Source organism: Stegodyphus dumicola, chromosome X1 (genome assembly GCF_044657685.1).
Source record: "Stegodyphus dumicola isolate Sdum_Otavi_A_Nest chromosome X1, ASM4465768v1".
In the NCBI taxonomy this organism is placed as follows: domain Eukaryota; kingdom Metazoa; phylum Arthropoda; class Arachnida; order Araneae; family Eresidae; genus Stegodyphus; species Stegodyphus dumicola.
Window position 1 is genome coordinate 84,398,506 of NC_140780.1, and position 21,032 is coordinate 84,419,537.

Genomic DNA, 21,032 nt, shown 5'->3' on the forward strand with positions numbered 1-21,032 from the left:
TTCTTCGTTGGGCGCCACTATCAGGTTCAATGTTCCGTCTTACTTTCTTCGGGAACATGCAAGGACCTGACTCGGAACAGAGAGCTTAGTAAAGCTATGTTCAATAACTGTGGGAAGTAGACAGGATACACAAGAAGGGTATACAAAAACCCTTTTTTTTTCTCTATTTACAATAACTTCCGTACTTCGGAATACAAAGACCCACTACTTGTGGTCTAAACGTAAAAATATAAAAATAAAACTAAACTCTAATTTAACTTTAAAATAATAAACGTGGAAGATTGGCCTTATATTAACAGGAAGCCGTATGTAGTACAGAGAACTGTGAACACTAGAATACGTTTAAAGTTATCAAGAGGATTAAACCTCTGGCCTGGAAGGCAACCAGCAACTGAGTAAAACTTCTAAGGTAAGCAGCCTGCTTCGACTAACTGCTTCCTCTCTCTCGCTTGGCAAAAAGCCACAACTTAAATACTTGGCGTTCGCCAGACAAACTTTGCATAAATACTTTAACGATTATAATTCTGACCGGAAGTAGAAAATAAGAAGTGATAGTAAAGATTTAAAATAAAATAAACGTTAGTAAAACTTAAGATCCTTACAACATGTCTTTAGTTTCTAATTTCATGATACATTGTCTATAGTATTTAGCAGATGCTTGTTAAGCTGTAAACTATGCAAAAACAAAACACTACTTGAAATCTATATAGTATAGTTCTAAATACAGAAAATATCACTACTGATGGTGAGAAAAAGACAAAGAGGTTGCTACAGATGGAAAACATTTTTATTGACAATTTACTAAGAATTCTGGACTCGGCAATTACCAGAACTTTGTAACTGAACAAGAAATTATATATAGTTACTTAAACAACTTACCATTAAAAAATTCTTAATTAAGCTAAAAATAAGTTGCTTAAGTGTCTGTATATCTAACAAGATATCCAAAAACTTACACAATTTTATTTTTTTTAATCTAATGGTTACTTTTAAGATAAAATATTAACTACCTTGAAATTATCACTAGACAAGCTATTAACATTCAATAATTGCAGTTTTAGTTGATCTCCTTCTTCTGACAGGTACTATTTTACAAACATATTCAGAATGACATAAAACTTATTTTCTCTTCCTCAACAGTACACTCAATATGAACTCTGATACATAAGAAAAGATGCGATTCAATGTGGCTGCTTATTTCTACATTTTTTATGTGGATACTTATTTTGTGGGAGAAGTTGACAAGCCACTTTAAAAAAATAACCTTAACAAAAAGGAAAACCTCACCTTTGTAGAAGAATTTGCAAAGACAGTGGAAGTCAACCGTCTTCAATCAACAGCATAAAAGAATTTGCACTCTTGTAAAGCGAACCCCCAAATACGGAAACAACACATATAAAATGCATTACACGTCCTATGCATCAAAAATTCAAAAGTGGCTATACTACACGGATTGGAGTGACACAGATGAATCACCATAATAATAAATAAATATTACATGTGGTCTTTAAATGGAGGTATATGAACTCTCTTGTTCATGTTTTAAATGCATGTGTATATTTTGAATAATTTTAGATGGTGGTACCTTGAGATACAAGTGCCGAACGGGTTTTTTTAGATAAGAGCAGTCACTGGGTTCAGTTTTTTTACCTAAGTTACAAGTCAAAATTTGAGATACCAGCAGCCTCAGTGACATCACAGCCAGCTGATATGCATTAGACTCGCAAATCTGAGCCACCAATCAGATTTGCAAGTTTTGCACCTGCAAATTGTCTGTGATGTCACCACATCTTAGATATACCCATCATTTCTGTCATGTTGTTTTAATTTTGTATTTTTTGGCACATACAGTTATTTAACTAATTTTTTTTATCCTATAACCAGAAGTCCTATGATTAGAATATGGAAAGAATATTGGCGAGCAAAAAAAAGGTGGTACCCATGGAATTAAAGCACGAGATTATAAACTAACATGAGCAAGATGTAGTGGCAATGCAGCAAATCGTACGATTTCTATGATATGCACTATTATGAAGCAAAAGGATTTGGTAAAGGCTGTAACTCCAGCTTAAGGGCATTTGTAACTCCAGCTTAAGGGCATTAAATTTATTTCAAAATTATGCAACTCTTGTTCCCCGAAAAGATGGAGAATCTCCTATTTTTGTGGTTGACAGAGACGCAACTCGCTGGAGACACTGTAACAGAGACCACAATTTGTGAGAGTCACAGTTTTGCTGCAGCAGAGCAAGGGTACATCAGCAGAGAAGGTTTCACAGGAACTGTTCAAAGAGTCAGGGGTGGTTCAAGAACTGAAAAGGAACCAGGGTTTACTTAATATGTCAGGTATGGTGAGGCAATGAGCTCTGATTGTAAAGCAGAAAAATTTGTAAAATCCTTTGCTGAACTGATCAAAGCCATAGGATATATCGCTCTAACAAGAGTTCAACACAGGGTTCGTAGCTACATTTTAGTTTAAAAAATAAGCAGCTGTTTAATTACATATATACACAACTGCATAACCTAAAAATATAAATGAGATTTAACCATAATTCAAAATCGGAGAAATTCAGTATTTAAAGAGAGAATCAGCATTACTCAACCATCGGAAACAATTATAATTATTTTTTAATTGCAGATAACAGTTCAATTTATAGAACTAGTTTTTAATGAGAGGGGGGGAAAGAACCCTAATCAAAAATAAACTATATACAAGATTTAATGATGAAATATCAGTTTAAGAAAAATAAATAATAATAAACTGTATTTATTATATTCATACAAAGTACTTTACAACATAACAAAGAAACACAAAAAAAGATTTATGCTTATTAATTAGTAATATTACTTCTATTTTTTATTTTTATTTTCTTTCTTGTCATTAATGTCTGAATCCAAATCTCTTAAGAAAGTTTGTTTTTCACAAATAGCTTTTAGCATTTCATTAGATTTATTTAAAAGATTAAAGTCTTTTGTAACTTCAGCCTTTTCAGCAAGTTCATTTGCTTTATTTTCAAGCACTTTAACTTCTCTTTCTAAGAGATTCTTTTTTTTAAGATCTTTTAATTTAATAGGAAAAAGTTTACTTACGATCCATGTGACACTTTAAAGCAGATTCTCTCATACTTGATATGTTGATTTCAGTTTTACACCAGGAACATATGGCCTTGCAATTATTTTCACTTTGTTTAAGCCATTCAGAATATTCTTTCTTAGAAAGCCAATCTGTGTTAAAAACACACCCACCCATTTTAGCTATACTTCAGCATTTACTGCACATATATTATCAATATTTATCGATCGTAATAAACGCGAATATGAACTGACCATGTGGGATTTGGAACTTCTATAGTCTGTGGGTGGGAGGAAAAGTATGTGAAATATACAGGAATTTTCTACCCCTTTCACAACTCTTTGACCAATAGAACGACGTACTCGGCTCTACTTGTCTCTACTCGCGCGAATCAAAGGTTACGTTAATGCCGAGAAAGCTATTTCCAGAAGTATGATTCACAATCTGACGCTCCAGATAAGAAAGAAAAAGTTGTTTATTTAGTTGCGGCTTTGATGCGAGGGGGTAAAGCACTAAAAACAAAAAAATAAGTGCTTTAGAAAAAAGCAAGCACCTATAAGGGCTTTTGTAATTTATTTTCAAATATAAGGACTTACAAGCACTAGTAAGGACCACTATAAACCCTGTCAACTGTAATAAGACAGGGCTCTTCTGGAAAAAAATGACAAGCAAAAGTTACACAACAGCAGAATAAAGATGATGCCAGATCACACTCCCATGAAAGACAAATTTTCTCTCACACTGTGCACAAAAAAATGACAAGCAAAAGTTACATAACAGCAGAAGGAAGATGATGCCAGATCACACTCCCAGGAAAGATAAATTTTCTCACACTGTGCACAAATGTGAGTGGCAACTGCAAGATCAAACAGTGCTTGTATAGCACTCGGAAAAACTGTCTTAATTAATAAGGTTTTAAAAGAGAAGCTACAGGTTATGTGGAAAGCAAGCCTAAAGGTATGGGTCACCAGGAAGTTTTGTGGAAACAGTCAATTTGGTCTGTCAGCCTGCTGTCAAGAAATACTACGAGGTGAATGACTTACCCATACAAGTCCTTCTCTTCCTTGTAAATGTTATTTTCCACCCACCAAACCTTAAGGACTACATCCTCATGAAGATCAGCTTTGTAAAGATTTTTACCTTCCTCCCAACACCAAACCTATCCTACAGGCAATCTCCAATTTCAAGAAACGTTTTACCAAACACATTTCAAAACTGATTTGTGGTTATGAAGAACACAAACCTCACCCTTCAAGAATTCTGGAACGACAGCTACAATACTGTCATATGCCTCAAAATTATTGATATGGCCTGTCAAGGAGTTAGAAAAAGGACTCTGACGCCTGAGATTGCGACTAAAAGGGACTTTCAAGGATTTAGATCTGAACAGGAAGTGCTGGAGGAGACTGTGTATCTTGGAAAGTGGATGAGGAAGATACTAAAAAGCTTGTCGCTGCGCAATCCGAGGAACTGTTTATAGAGAAGTTGACAGAACCACAGACACAGCAAAAAATGGAATTTCTGCAGGAGATTGCAGAGGAAGCAAAAGTGGAAGAGGTTATCTCTTCAAGTGAGATGAAAGAAATGTTGGCAATGTGGGAAAAAGTTCTGAATTTTTTAAAAGGAACACCCTGAAAAGGTTGCAACTGTTCATCCAGTGGGCACTATTTAATGACACTGAGCTTATTTCAGAAGCATTATAAAAAAGAGAAAGAAAAAAGCTCTGAAAAGGTTGCTATTACTCTCAAAAGCTTTCATGAGATTAATTCACCAGTATTAATGTTTGATTTATTAATAATTAACCTACACATGCACCAAGGATGACATGAACAATAACTCTTAAATACCTGTCACAGATTAACCTTTCAAACGATGCAATAAACTACGGTTAAAAAATAATGGTTCCAAGAAAAGTACATTTCAGCAATACATACTAAACATCCTTCTGGTGATTTCTGAATTTATATAGTTTTATGTGTGAATTTACATATATGGTTCATGCTTAAAAATACATTTGATATTTGTTAATTATATCAAGAATTACACATTAAGATTTAAGCAAAAAATAATGTTCAGTAATATTCTTCATGAGACAAAATGACAATTTTGAAGGAAACAGTAACCATATGATTTTCTAGGGCACAGCAGAAGGGTATACAGAGATGGTGCAAGCCATCAAAAAGCAAATAAAACATTTTGCAAAATGCCAACAAATTAGAAATTTTGTTTTCTAAATATGATATGCTACGTGTAGTTTATCTAACTGTGAAATTTTTAAAATATACACATAATTTATGCCAAAAAATTATAAAATATTCAAACAAAAACTAGTCAAAACATTAAAAAACTTACCCATCACGTTTTTCACTCTTGTCAGTTTTAGGGGCAGCATTGGTACATCTCTTTTTATTTACCGAATGAACGTATGTACATTGCCTAAATGGTGCACTTTTGTCCTCCAATATGTGGCGTATGCAATAATTATAGCCATCCAATCGAGTTTGGTTGCAAAAGCGATGAATATACCGACAAAATTTTTCTGGTTGATTTGCTTGGCTGCTGTATTTTGCAGGTTTTGGCATTTCTAAAATATAAAAATATTCAAAATAAGCATAACATATTGTAACCATAATCATTTTGAAACATAACGTAAAAACAATGCTAAAAGTTACATTCTTTTAAAAACTGTTAAATCTAATAATAAAAATTGGTCATAACAGTGATGAAGGTTCTAAAACGTTTGTTTCATTACATCATACAACAGTTGACCTTTAAATTATGTGCTTCGAGTTGTGTAATTTCCTTTATTCTAATTAAGTTAAAAGAATTAGTTAAAATTAATAAACAACAACAAATTAAGTACCAATTGGAAAATGAGAACTAAATAAATTAAAGATATTATCTATGCTTGAATTTCACTTTTATAATATCATACTAAGAATAATACAAGTCTGTAAGTAGGATGCATATTATTAAACAAATTTGAGAATAAAATAAACTTTATAAAATTTATCAAGTAGCATAGACTTACAATAGTTGGATATATTTTAATGAAGAATAGTGATGTAGGGGTAGTTTATTTACATTTCACTAACAGCTAGCTTTATGTTGACCTTTTCTTCTATGCCTTGTTTTACCACATATGTGCGTCATCCAGAGGATGAATAAACAGCATGCAGATTTTGCCATAGGTTAAACAGAGAAGTACAATCATAAATCGGCAAGATTCATAAAAAAAGCTTGGCTGTTGTCTCTGCTTCTGCTTTCCTGCAATGAGAGACTAGCTGATCAGAACAGACCTAAATGCATAATGTTGATACAGTTGGTAAATGCTGAAAGTTAGTTATCTCTGTCTGTCTGATGTAGTTAGTATCGTAGCTTCTTGCAGAATTGCTGGAGTTGTAATCCAGTTAATATACTTCAAGGTTCCAATAAGCCAATAAAGCACTATAGATGATAAGACGTTTTGTAACATATTAAGTCTCACTAGCTGCAAGGCATAAAGTTAGACTTTAACTTTTACATTTTATGTTCATCTTGTGTCCACAGTAACAATTAACGAAAGGCAATACCTTGCATTAACATGCAGAGATAACTTTTGGGGTAAGCAATTAATTACACATAATTAAATTAGGTAGTTATGTAAACTTAGTCATTATCGATTTACATGGTCACCATTAGTTTTAATTTTTACTTTTTAAAAATAATGATTAAAATTCAATGTTAAAATCATAAAGAAGAATTTACAAATAATACACAATATTTATGTGTCTTTTTAATTTGAAAACTTCCCAGATATTTTAGCTAATTTATTTTCTTTGCCTTTATGTATTAATTTCTTCCTCAATAAGTTTCTTCTCAACTTAGAATTTTTTGAATTAAAGAGTTATGTTACTCTAAAAAACTGCATGTATTTCGAATGTACAGATGAATCTGCTAATTTTATTTCTTTCATAAGATGAGTATTGAGAATAAATATGAAACGATACATGGTTAGGGCCAGAGTCAAAGAATTTTTAGAATTTTAGAATTTAATAAAGAAAAGCAAAATCTAGGTAAGGCAAAATTTTTAGAATCTAGGGCAGGAACTTAGCAACAGAACTTAGAGGTAGCAAAAATTTTGGAATTTAGGAATTGCAGAGATTGTATCAGGTGGGAAAATGTCCATTGCCAGCCCTGTGCATACTGCATTGAGACATACAACATGAATATTTTAAAATGCAATTTTCAATTTCTTTATTAACAGAAAAATTAATTTCTACACATGTCAGCCCATATGACATGATTAGAACCATTTTTGCAATTTTCTATGCTTGTATCTAGTGAAAAGAAGAGAAAATAAAAAAGAACATAATCATGTAAAGACTTCTAGGATCAGAAGTAGAAAATTCAAATAATTATGTTTTCCACATTCTTCCAAAAATTCTCAAAAAAAATAAGAAATTCATCACAAGCTTCTGCTAAAACATGTCTACTGTGTATTAATACCATAAAGACATTTTTCATTTTGTCACAATTTTCTGGAATCTCCTGGAAGCATAGGTCTATAAATCTTGCCTTCAAATTTTTTGAAACCATCTGAGGTGCAAGCTTTAAAATCCCAAAGAAAAATTATCCCTACAAATTCTGTGACAGCAAAAAGGCAGCTTGTTTTTGAAAAAAATTCAGAGAAGAAAACTGTAAAGTGAAATTTATAGACGAAATATACACATTTGAATAATCTCAGACAATTAAGCAGAGAAAAACTCTTACCATGAAAAACAAAAAAAAAAAAAAAAACTAACAGACGACAAAGTACATTAATTTTAAAATAATTACAACAGCTATTTTGCTTTCACAAAAAAGTGTTTTGGAAGTTATGCTTCACAGCATTTATTACCTTACGTATTTTTCAGATTCAAAATGCTCTGGTTGCCAAAATGAAAAGTAATAAAATGAAAAATAATGTGACTCTGTAATATGACAGAGGAATATAATTTTTTATTTTAATATTTCATAAATATAATTTTAATACATTATCATTATTTTAATGATATTAATCAATGCTATTAAGTTTATTTAAAAAAATCGTCGAAAATTTCATAGATCTCCAAATTAAATCTTAAAATTGCCAAAATGTTGATAAGTAGCAAATTTAGAGAAGTTTAATAAAGGAATTAATATCCCCAAAAAAGAAAAAGCTGTTTTTTGACGTAATATTTTATGAGCTCTTTACTAGCCAAAAGGAAATACAGTACAAAGTCCGCAATTCGGACACGTAGGGGCTTCGGCGATTCCAGATTAGGGGTTTTTCTGGATTATAGATAATCAATTTAAATCTGGTAAGATGGAATGCAGAAATTATACATTTAGAAATATGAAACCGTAATTAATGAAATAAAGAGCAATTATGATCTAAAGGGTATCAAAATTTACAAAAAAAAAGCTTAATACTTATTTGTTTACTTTATGAAACATTTCTTTCAATGTAAGTTGTTTTAAGTTGTTTTGTTTTTTGTACTAATACTTTCTCTTTAATTCTATAAACAGACATAATTTCTTGTTCAGTTACAAAGTTCCACTGTTCAAGGTCCTGTAATTGCGACTAACTTGTCAATCGAAATTTTTTCGTTTTCAATAACCTCTCTGTCACTTTCTTCACTATCAGAAGCATTATTTTCTGGATCTAGAACCATACTACAGATTTCGCCATCCATTAATTGATTGATGATTGGGGCATTGTTGTCGCTATGAAAATCTTCTGTTATATCATCTTCATTTATTACCACTTCTCCACATTTCTTTACAAAATCCAATAACTGGTAACTCCAATAACAATATAATCCAATAATTATAAAATCCATTAAATGAAATGCCTTAGAATCAGTAAAGATAGTTTTAGCCTGGCTTATACCATCCGTTATACATTAAACATGCATGCGTAAACACATTACGCGCATGCGTAAAGCATTTAAAAAAAAGTTTATGGCTTTGAGGTCCGGATTACGGACTTTGTACTTACTTTCAAAATGTTTATGTTTCACTTCTTGCCCAGAAACTCGAGTACCACACCATTTATATTAAAAGAATGAATGAATTCAAATGATAATTCATCAAATACATACACTCATGTCCATAAATTAAGGATAATTCAGAGTCATGCGGAAATCGAGCTCTAAAATAAATATATCACCTGTAAAATCACTACACACATCTTCAAGAATCATATGCAAATTTCAGGAAGTAACCATATGACACCGATGGTACATCACAATGGCGAGAGTGTAAGAGAGCGATATATAAGGAATACAGGCAAAGAAGTCAAATTGTTCGCAGGCGCTTTATAAGCATTTCAGTGCAATAACCGAATAGTTATGACACAAAGCACGCATTTGAATGATTTTTTACGTGGTAGAATTATCAGCCGTCTGGAATGTGGCCGTACCCAACTGGAAGTATCAGACGAACTTGGAATTGCCCACAATGTCATCTCCAGGCTTTGGCAACGATTCCAAGATGATGATAATGTGAGTAGACGTTACAGCACAGGTCGCCCCAGAGTTACAATGCCGAATGAGGACCAGTATTTGGTGGTTACTGCCAAAAGAAACAGGTGGAGCACAGCCCCAGACCTGTCTCGTCAGCTCTCTTCAGCCACTGGTACGACAATTTCAAGGCAGACCGTGTACAGACGCTTAGGACAGATTGGTCTATATGCTCGTAGACCTGTCAGATGCGTTCCACTGTCGCCTGCGGTTAGCCCGGAGTAGAGAGCATGCATTGTGGACACTGCAACAGTGGGCTTGTGCGATGTTTTCCGACGAGTCCAGGTTTAGCTGGCAGTCTGATTCTCGGAGGACTTTCATATGGAGAGCTCCAGGTACCCGTTACCCAAGGTCCGTAGAAAGAACAGGTTAGCTCACTTGGAGTAAACAAACGAAGAGCCAGCGACTCGTTCGGCTGTGACATCACTGAAGTTCACTGTAGCATCTTAGTTTACTGTATAGAATAAGTTTTAATTACGAAAAGTTCCCTCAGTAATTTATTGTTTCACCAAAAATCTTCCAAACTTCCTTACAGAATTTGCTACTCAAGATTCAGCTGTTTATACCGTTACTCATTTTAGCTTCAACAGACTGAAAACCCACACTTCACAAGAACTGGAAAATATGTAGTGTAGTCAGAGCTTAAATTGTGCCGGCTCTGGTACTTTTCAGTTCATAGGATAAATGATAATTCTAGCCGGAATGGATCGGAGCCCTACATAAGAAGGCTCTGGCACTTCTTTTATGTAATTAACGGAACTACAATTTCAGTAGAAATTTAATCTCAAAAATTTTATTTTTAGCAGCAATAAAATTATATTGAAAATCCCTTATTAAATGTCAATTTACCTCTTTGCATTTTATTGAATTATTTTAATAAATAATAATCAATTATTAATTAATGGTTAGATAATAATTAATAAATATTAATTGCTAATATTAATTAAATAATTATTTATTAATTTGATAATAATTAACTATTTAATTTTTAAATGATAAATGATTTTAATAGTCATTTTATTTATTTATTTACTCTTGTTCCTCTTTACTAATGGTCTTCCATAGGGTTCCGGCACTTCTAATTTTAGAAATTAAGCCGAGTGTAGCGATATAGAAGAAATTCAAATTAAGAATATTTATTCTATAAAGCTGTACAAACTTGTCCCTAATGTTTGGAATCTAATTTGGCTGAAATTTAAATTAATTTTTTGCTAAAGCCTACTTTCGGTCCAATTGTTTCTGCAGTACTTGTTTCATTTAGAAATCTTAGTTTACTTGTGACTTTTTTTTTTTTTTCAGATGAACTCGCATGAGCTTTTCCTGTAATATATGATTAATTTTAATAGATTAAAAAAAAAGGAATTGCATAAAATTATAAGTCGCTAGATTCTAAAACTTGTTTGTAATTTCTTGATGTAAAGCAGCAACAAGAAATATAAACAAATGAACTATTCAAGCTATAACTGAAAGGAAGTGTAATACTTAATCAGCAGACTCTTTAAAATCAGCAGCTGCATTATGTAATTCTATGTAAAAATTGAGACTTAATTTTAATTTAAATCTTAATTCTTTGAATTTTACTTTTTAGCAAAAATAAAAAATAAAAATTTCCAAAAGTATTCAGATAGAAGATGTTAACTTTTTATATAAAATAATGAGTAAAAGATATTAAAAGAATAATTGCATATCCTCTATTATGTTTTGTTATTAATATTGTATATTTAGAATTTTATCTTTTAGGTTTCTATATTTATTTCACTTATGTATTGTTAAATTTATAAAAATAATAACGAAATGAAACATGTAGTCATTTTCTGGATTGTCATCTTCATTTTTTATTTCAGAGAAGTAAATCCTAAATATTAATAGGTGGTGTGGTGTGTGTGATTATGGCAAAGGGAGGGATGCCTTCGTGGAGGACTTTTTAAAGGAAACTGGCTCGTATACACGTTACATATGGGGAAAACCACGAAAACGCCCATGCAGCCAGCCCATTCGCGGGTTTCGAACCTCGGACCGAACTAACAGTGTTCAGCGACTTTACCGCTCGGCCGCTGGTGGGCAGATATTAATAGGACTGAATGCTGTATGTGTTTGTTTTGGTAACAAAAAAGAAATATGTTTATATGATAACTTAAATATTACATTTCATTTAGCATATTCAGTTTAACCATTCTATGAATAAAAAAAAAATTAGAGTTATAAAGTTTAGTTGTGGAAAAATATTATTCATACACAGATAAATGCACTCATAAAAACATTATGCAGTTTATTTTAACGTCATTTGACTGTCATCGTACTTTCTGTGAACACATAGAAAAAGGGTGGATGTTTATTTAATATGATGACCTGTGTACAATATCCCCACAGACACATAATGTTTACATTCGTGGATACTATCAAAATATAATTTTGCAGGTAAATTTATATAATTAAATGCAAAAGTCAAAATTGGTACTAAATTTTAAACACTACATTCAACAAAATCTTAGTAAATGTGGATCTTAATTTTATAGATAAAATTTTGTATGAAATATATCATGGTGCACTGGATAGTAATGGAATGCAAATTTTAAAACTATAATAAATAAAATATTTGCTTAAGTTATATTATTCATTCATAATACGAATCATAACAAATTATAAGTACAGATAGAAAATGAAATTTTATATTTTACAAGAATTTTAGCATATTTGTTTTTTAAATGTTTCTATATTCTTAAATCATACATTTCCTAAATTTTGATTGCATTTAAATGCATGCTGTGTATTACTCTGTTTTCAAATAATATGAAAGAAAAAAGCCTTAATAATTAGAAAATTAATATTGCTGAAGGAACTGCTTTACTATCTTTGCAAAATTACTGTAACTAAATTATCCAGAAATGATAGCCTTAAGTACAATAATACAACTTAATTTGCTCGCCAAATGAATTGTGGACTTCTAATATGTTGCTTTCTGTACTCTGCGGTGTTGTTGTTCTTCTTATTGAAATGTTATACGCCAGGCATCCCTGTCCTCCGTCACCTATCCTTCTTATTGCTTACATGTACTCCGTGTATTAATGATATTGTATTTCTGGCATGTACCATATTAACAATACAATAGGCTCAAATTCTAAGTAACTGACAAAGCCCATTAGCTGAACACTGGTCGTTTGACTTCAATTCCTGGAGAAAAGGCTGGTTGTATGGCCATTTTTCCATGTGTAACACGAGTTAGTTAATGCACATACACATAATTTAAAACTATTTAAGCGTATTTATATGCATCTGTCACAATTCACAACAATATTTAAAACCGTTGGCATTTAAATATACCTGATAAAATGCATAGAATAGTTTCTATGCATCAAATCAAAAAACACTAAGTTTCTATACCTATGAAATAATACATTTTGCTGATTATGTTTTATTTTGCCTGCATTATTGGCGCATAATGCAATCGCGCAGTGCGTACCAACCATTATACTACATAAATTTAATTATATTTGAGAGAAAAGAAAAACGAACGAGTTTCCATAGTTGCGCACAAGCTTACATTCAGCTTAAATCACTGCAAAAATCTATGTTGATCTGAGGAGAGAAAACTTCAGTGACGTCACAGCCAATAGACAGCGACAACGCATTTTCATTTGTTTACCCCAAGTGAGCTAACCTGTTCTTTCTACGGACCTTGCCCGTTACCACCAAGAAAACGTCATTGAGCGACACCGTTACGGTGGTGCAGGAGTGCTCGTTTGGGGTGGAATTATTCTGAGTTCCAGAACTGACCTGCATGTTCAAATTGGAACCCTGACAAGCCAAATCTATCGGGACGTCATTCTGGAACAACATGTACGTTTGTTTCGGGGCGCCATGGGTGCACAATTTGTGTTTATGGATGACAACGCCAATCCCCAACGTGCAAACATCGTAAGGAAATGCCTTAAATTGGAGGATATCAACCGTATGGACTGGCCAGCATTCTCACCGGACTTGAATCCAGTAGAGCACATGTGGGACATGCTTGGCCGACGAGTTGCAGCCCGTCAACCTCCTCCTACATGTCTACCGGAACTTCGGAGAGCATTGCTTTTTGAGTGGTGTAATATCTCCCAAGATCAGATCGATAATTTGATACTCAGCATGCCTAGGCGTTGTACGGACTGTATTGCATCGTCTGGGAGATATACAATGTGTTAACAATCATACCAACCATGTAATACTGGTTTTTTGTAAATAGGGTTTTTTTTTTTTTTGTAATTTGCTCCAGGGAGAAAAAATCGCTAATTTTTTTAATAATATCAAACATATAGCATCTTTTTTGGCTCTTCACCTTTTGTTTAATAAATAAGCTTTACAAATAAGTCAAATTTGTTTTGCTTCTAACTCTTCTTTTGCCTGATTTTGCATTATCCTTAATTTATGGACATGAGTGTATTTGGAAGCATATCACCAAAAATATTCCTCCAAAATGCTAATTCACAATCAAAATGGCAGTTGTAAAAAACAGAAATGCCAGATGATTAAAATTAAGGTAATTTTCCTAATTTCAGCTGAAATTACAGACTTCTAAAGATCAAAAACCATTTTAAAAGAACCCAAGGACTTGTAGGGATTGTATGAATCCCGTTTTTCAATTTTATTGATTAGTCTTGGTGCACTGCCATTTTGAAAATGACAGTTGTTTTTTGCACATAAGCTTGGCGAAAAATTGGTCACCAATATTTAACTGTCTTCTCAAGGGGCTGAGGGGGGGGACAAACAGAAAGTACCCAAAAATTAACTGAAGGATATATTGTGTTATTGAGAACTTGCATTTACATTAGAAGTGATTCAATTTCAAATCATTGGGAATAATTCAAAAGCAAGGAAATTGGGTTCCATATGAAATGAAGGCAAGAAATATTGACCACCGATTTTTTTTCCATGTGAAATGCTGCTTGCCAGGCATAAACAAAAAGGTTTTTTGCACCGTATAGTAACTAACTGGTGATTAAAAATAAATCTCGTAGAATAACCCAAAGAAGAAGAAATCATGGGAACCACCTGGCCATGCTTCAACATTAAAAACCATGCTTAATACTTATGGAAAAAAAATTATATTGTGTAGTTGTGTACGAGTTGCTCAAATTGAATGAAACCATTACTGAGACTTTCTACCAAACAAAATTGATTAGACTGAGCCGAGCACTCGAAGAAAAATGCACCCACTACCACCCCAAACATGGCAAAAGCCTACTTAGAAACACTCAAACGAGAAGTTCTCTATCCCTCGAGCTGCATTCACCAGACATTGCTACTTCTGATTACCACTTGTTTCGATTGATAATGTCTGTTTGAGCAGCAATTCATATCATATGAAAATACCAAAAATAGAGTTGATTTGTGGATAATCTCAAAAGATGAAATACACTTCTGACACAGTATCCGTATGTTGCCCGAAAGATGAGAAAAAGTAGTGGCTAGTGATGGACAATACTTTTAATAAAACATAACATACTGTTCTTTCACAATAAATGCCTAATTTTTGATAAAAATGGTAGAGACATATTTGTACTCCTGATAATATAAACTTTCATTAACACAATAACATGCACACAAATAAAAACAGTTGTACTGATACTAATTCCAAAAAACAAACTCGTTATGCTGTACAACAATGTAGGTGCTCACAATTAGGCAAATCATCTTTTGAAAGGTGAACCACACTTATCCAATGTAGACTAAAGATAAATTTTTCCTTTCCTGCAATTTTCTCTCAGAAAATTTCTCTTTTCTCCAGCTTACTTTATAGTAAGAATACAACATAGAACAAATATGAACACGTATGTGTTAATCTACTATTTGTATTATTGGTAGCTTCTGGTCAAGAATAGGTTTTCTAAGTTTTCAAAAGTCAAATATACATGGATTTGCAACTGCATTGGTGGCTGGCTACCCTTAATTTCCATATATACTTCAAAGTTCAACTATACTTGCATCAACAATGAGATAAAGACTCAATTTTTTTAAAAATTCTTAATAATATAATGAAAGAGAACCAAAGAAATACTTAAGGGAAACTTACTATATATTACATAGGCTCATCTTCTATTGGAAATGTTTCTGAGTTTTTACTTTCATAGGAATTAGTTTAGGTGATACAATTCAATGACCCAATTCAGCAACAGTTTATTTTTTGCAGACCGTTAGAGCAATTTTATAAAAATTAAGCTTGAACTTTTGATTATGTCAAAAAGAGTTTCCAATTCTGGAGCTGCCAAAGGATCTACAAAGCTAAAGCATGTTTTGATGTCCATTACACAAAAAGTGGAATTGCTGCCAAAAAAAAAAACGGATAAAGGCCTATCCGTCTCAAAATTATGCGAGAAGTATGGCATTGGAAAGGCTACTATATATGACACAAGAAAAAGGAACTTTTTGAATTTTTTGTGGAAGCATCTTAAACAACTTACATTGAAAGAAATGTTTAATAAAGTAAACAAACAAATATTAAGCTTTTTTTTGTAAATTTTGATACCCTTTAGATCATAATTGCTCTTTATTTCATAAATTATGATTTCATATTTTTAATTGCATAATTTCTGCATGCCATCTTACGAGATTTAAATTGATGATCTATAATCCGGAAAAATCCCTAATCCGGAATCGGCGGAGTTTCTTTACAACTTTTATCAAGATGCAAATACTACTGGAATCACAATTACTGGTGAATGAAGATCGCACTGCACTCTTCTAATCTGAAAAGATTGGCCAGAGCATTTACAGAAAAATTATACTACAATTTCACATTTCCCAGGTGCCAAGTTGAGCAATGTTGATGCGTTATACAGACTAGTGACCATTGATTAGTATGAAAGGAAAACAGAAATCTTTAGAGACATTTTCTTAATATTACACTTTTTGTGTGTTTTCCTTTCCAGCTACTATATGAAAACCAAAAGACTTCATCCTTTGGATTACTAATTATTAATAATTTGCATATTACTGCTTAAAGAAGGTCTCAGAGTAGATGTAAAAGTAATCTGTATTAACTATTTTATTACATGTTTTTCAACTTCTCTATCAATTGATTTACTGAAATTAATAGGCAGGTGATTTTTTTTGACATTGCCATTTTTTGTCATCTTTGATACACAGGCTTCCTCCCCCCCACACTTCAATCTTGGATGAGGGATTTAATGGTGACAGCAACTAATGAAATGCATAGGGGGTGCTAAATCTCAGTCCGAGAGTCACCAAAAGTTTAGTTTCTGAGGGTGAGACCTAGAGAGAATTCAGAAAAGAGATTCATGGAAAGTGTTAATGAAACAATTACCTAGTAATAAGATAATTAATTCCTATATTTCAATTATTAGTAGCTTTAGTAATTTAATGCAGATATTAAAAAAATATACAAAAATTAACTGCAGAATATACTGTGTTATTGAAATAATGTACGAAAATACTGGGCTGAGTTTAGGTGTTATACAATTGTCTGCTTAAAATGCAAATTATGAAGTATACTATCTCTACTTGAATAAGTTGCTAAATCAGTGAAATGAGTTATTATAGAAAAGCAAAATTTTCTACAGTTCTCAGTTATCTCATATTGTGTTAAGCATATTATACAGATCTTAAATAACATAATAAAATTTAAATAACACAATAATGTGCATACAAACAAAGTCCCATTGTACTGATACTAATTCAAATACACAGGAGTTGTGCTATTCAAAAAAAAGTTGAATCACTTGCTATGTACAACCCATTTTTCAAACATTTAACCTTTGGCATCTTAGGTTAGTAATAGATATAAACTCTACAGTATGTTTTATGCTGTACGACAATGTAGGTACTGACAGAAAATTCATCTTGTAAATTATTCTATATTTATGGATAAATACAGTGTAGACTATAGATAATTCTTTCCTTTCCTGCAATTTTCTTTCAGAAAATTTTTCTTTTCATTAGCTTACTTTATAGTAAGAATACAACATATAACATTATGAACATATATAATATGTGTTAATATACTATTTATGTTACCGGTAGCTATTTTCTGATCAAGAACAATATTTCTAAGTTTCCAGAAGTCAACTATGCATTTATTTGCAACTGCGTAGGCTGCTGACTACCCCTAATCCCCATATATACTTTCAGGTTCAGCTATATACTTGCATCAACAATAAAATAAAGATCCATTTTTTTAACATTCTTAATAATATAATGAAAGGACAGATGAATAAACAGGGAAAATACAATTATACATCTATATATTACTTGGGCTAATCTTATATATGAGATGTTTCTTAAGTTTTCGTTTTCATAAGAATTCGTTTAGGTAATAATTCAATGAAAGTTTTGGTGCTTTGTATTCTTGATGTATTAATGTGCAAGGCTGCATGTGCACTAATTTATTTCTTATTTATGTGTAACAAGATCTATCTATAACTTAATAACATGCATTAGTAAGTATCGGCCATTTCCAAAGAATACATTAAGTTGCGAGTATCCGGCTATGTAAGCAGAAAGAACACCACATCACTAAAACATAATGCTACCATAGCTCACTGACACATCACAGTAATCACACATATACTAAGTACGTCTCTTGTTAAGTATGACGCTTGTCAGCTTTGTTTTATTTATAATGTACAGAGTGCTATGAAAACCAAATTGTTCTGAAAGATTTTTTATTATATATTTGACCAGCTATATTTGTTTTCTCTACCACCTTTATCTAGGTGCAAATGCTGGTAGAATCACATTTACTTGTGAAAACAAGGGCGATATATTTATTTATCTACTTAATAATAGAATGGAATTAATTGAAAAAACTGTAACTCTGGCTTAATTTCCGCAAAGCATGCTACGGCAATAAATTTATGGGAAGAGCTATTCTCATGATGGACTTTCTAAAGTAAACTGGTCTGTATTATCAATACATATGAGAAAAATTACCAAAGTTTCATATACACAGCTCATTCATCTGCCTGGAAAAGAATGCAGGATAACTCACTAATTTTTTACAGATTCATATTACTTGATCACTTATAACTGCAAGAAAATTGCTGAATAAATTCTTACTGCTTTTCTCAATCACATGTTCTATATAAAAATCAGCTTCGCTGCTCTTAACTCTTCTTTAACTGTGGGTCGCGATCCCCAAGGAGGTAGCGGGACCTGCAGCATAGGGTCGTCAAAAATTTTAGCAGTTTTGATATTTCTTTAACTTATTATAATATTACAGTTACTAAATACTTTTACACAATGTATCTGAAAATAGATAAAGATAAGACAACACAGACAAAGAAAAAAAAACGTTTCGACGCATTCTTTTTATAATATAAACGTTCATTTTCCTTGCTTTGCACGTGACTCTGTCATTTCATCCGTTACTTATTTAAAATTCTTACATTGTACTATATCTTGAAAATAGAAATTAAAGTTAATGACTTAAACCTGAAATAATGTATTACAGTAAAAGTGAAAAAACTGACAGTTTCACTCATGCTTGTGTTGGATTTGTGCAATACTTATGTGGTCCCACAAAATTTTTGTAAATATTATGGGGTCATGGGGTCATGAAAAAATCTCAGTGATAAAAAGGGGTCTTGACTGAAAAAATTTTAAGAAACCCTGCTCTAACTGATGTGTCTGTTAACAAGCAGTCAATATTATTTCAGATAAACCTTCATGAAAAATTTAAATTTTATAAAAAACTCATTATATTCTCCTCTTCACAGTTTTATATCGCTATAAATATGTAAGCACTTACTTAAACTATGAGTTAGATCTATCTATATAATGTTTGGTACTTAACCTTTAGGTAGGTGTAAATAATTAATAATCAAATATGTTGTTTCGAATAGCTGGGCACTTGCACCTAATGTATCCTTTGGAAATGGCTGATAATTAGTAGTCATTTAGCAATCTTACCACTGAATACAATTTCAATTGCAATCACTGACAATACAACCATTTCTTACCCTTGTACACACATACTTCCAATAACTGATGTTTGATTATTTTTATATGGATTCCAATTTGCTTAATTATGATAAAAGTTTTAGACCTGGCTACACTGAATTATCATAGTCATTAAGTCTAAACAGCAGTTCTCAACCTTTTTTACCCCATGCATCCCTTTCACCATTGTAGATGAGCATTTGGCCCCCTTTTCCAAAACTCAAAAAATACAATTATTTACTTTTAGATTATTTTTTAATGTGTTTTGCAGGTTTATATTCCATAAGCGGGATGAGTTTTTGTTTGGCACCGTGGAAAATTAATACTGCCAAACAAAAATATGTGTTGAATACAATACAAACATGAAACTAGAAAAATAATACATACCAACTATTTCTTTACCTGCATTAGAAATTTTCATGTATTCAAGGTTAGTATGTAATAAAAAAAAAAAAAAAAAAAGGAAAAAAGGGAAGCAAAATTTTAAAAATAATCCTGTGAAAAATTAACATATTTACACAATAATTTAATTCCTAATTAACAGAAAGAGCGCCAGTCACAATCCCTATGATCATCAAAAATGTAATCTTGAATGTTATACGAAATTTCACAGCAAAAGCAAAAATAACGGCCAGAACATCTCTAAAAGGTATTCCTGTTCCTAAATACTTCACAGGTTAATAAAAGGCTGACAGTGTTCCCCTCTGAAACTATGCATTCTGCCCTAGGGAGGAATTCCATCTGGATGAGAACCCCTGGGCTAAAAGGACAGATTACATCAAGTTCGGAAAAAATACAAAATAATGACTCGAATATAAGTTAATGTTTTCCATACCAAAGAAAACATCCTGCTATAGTAAGAAATGAAAATACAACTTCTTGATTTGTTTAGTACATAAAAGATTTAGATTCACAGTGAAATTAGACATCTTGGTAGTTACCTTAGTACATAACTTGATCATTTTCATCAAGTCAGGAGCTGGACACTTAATAGAATACAATTATAATTACTAGTGTAAATGTTAATTTATGTCCTCAGAAATACAGGTAATGGCTTAAAGATAGTCAGCTTAGAGGGTGGTTGTCACAGGACAGCTGCATTAACTGTGCTAGCACATTTATGCAAGTCAGCCAATCTTCATCAAGACAAATCCTCACAAAATGGTATCACCATATGTTAGCAATTTTCACTCGAAGGATTCAGCCAGCTCAGAAGGCTTTCTTAATTATTTATAGTTTGGAAATTTGGTTATCCACATTTCACCATAATATTTATTTACTCATTACATCATTACTCATTAGCTAATTTTAACACTTATCTAGGCAACAAACTGGTTGCTAAGACTGCACTAATAAGTGCATGTCAGGACACCATTTCAAACTAAGTTTTACTCTGCTATGATGATCAATTAAAAAAAAAAAAAAAAAAAAAAAAAAAAAAAAAACAAGAATCTTACCTGCACAACCATACAATGGCTGAAAAGTGTGAGAACATTTATTAA

General features: G+C 32.1%; 1 protein-coding gene across 4 annotated transcripts in view; it reads right to left on the minus strand.

Annotated features, from left to right (window-relative positions):
- LOC118182675 (KAT8 regulatory NSL complex subunit 2-like) overlaps nucleotides 1–21,032 on the minus strand; it is an 86,888-nt gene that overhangs the window by 55,679 nt on the left and 10,177 nt on the right. For 2 of the 4 annotated variants that reach the window (XM_035352065.2, XM_035352067.2), the window contains exon 2: nucleotides 5,423–5,654. In XM_035352065.2, coding sequence (XP_035207956.1) covers nucleotides 5,423–5,652 — 230 coding nt within the window. In that variant the 5' untranslated portion in view covers nucleotides 5,653–5,654. Of the gene's footprint in view, nucleotides 1–5,422; nucleotides 5,655–18,648; nucleotides 18,672–20,987; nucleotides 21,007–21,032 lie in introns of those variants that run through there. The other 2 variants (XM_085807787.1, XM_035352066.2) reach the window with 2 other exon arrangements.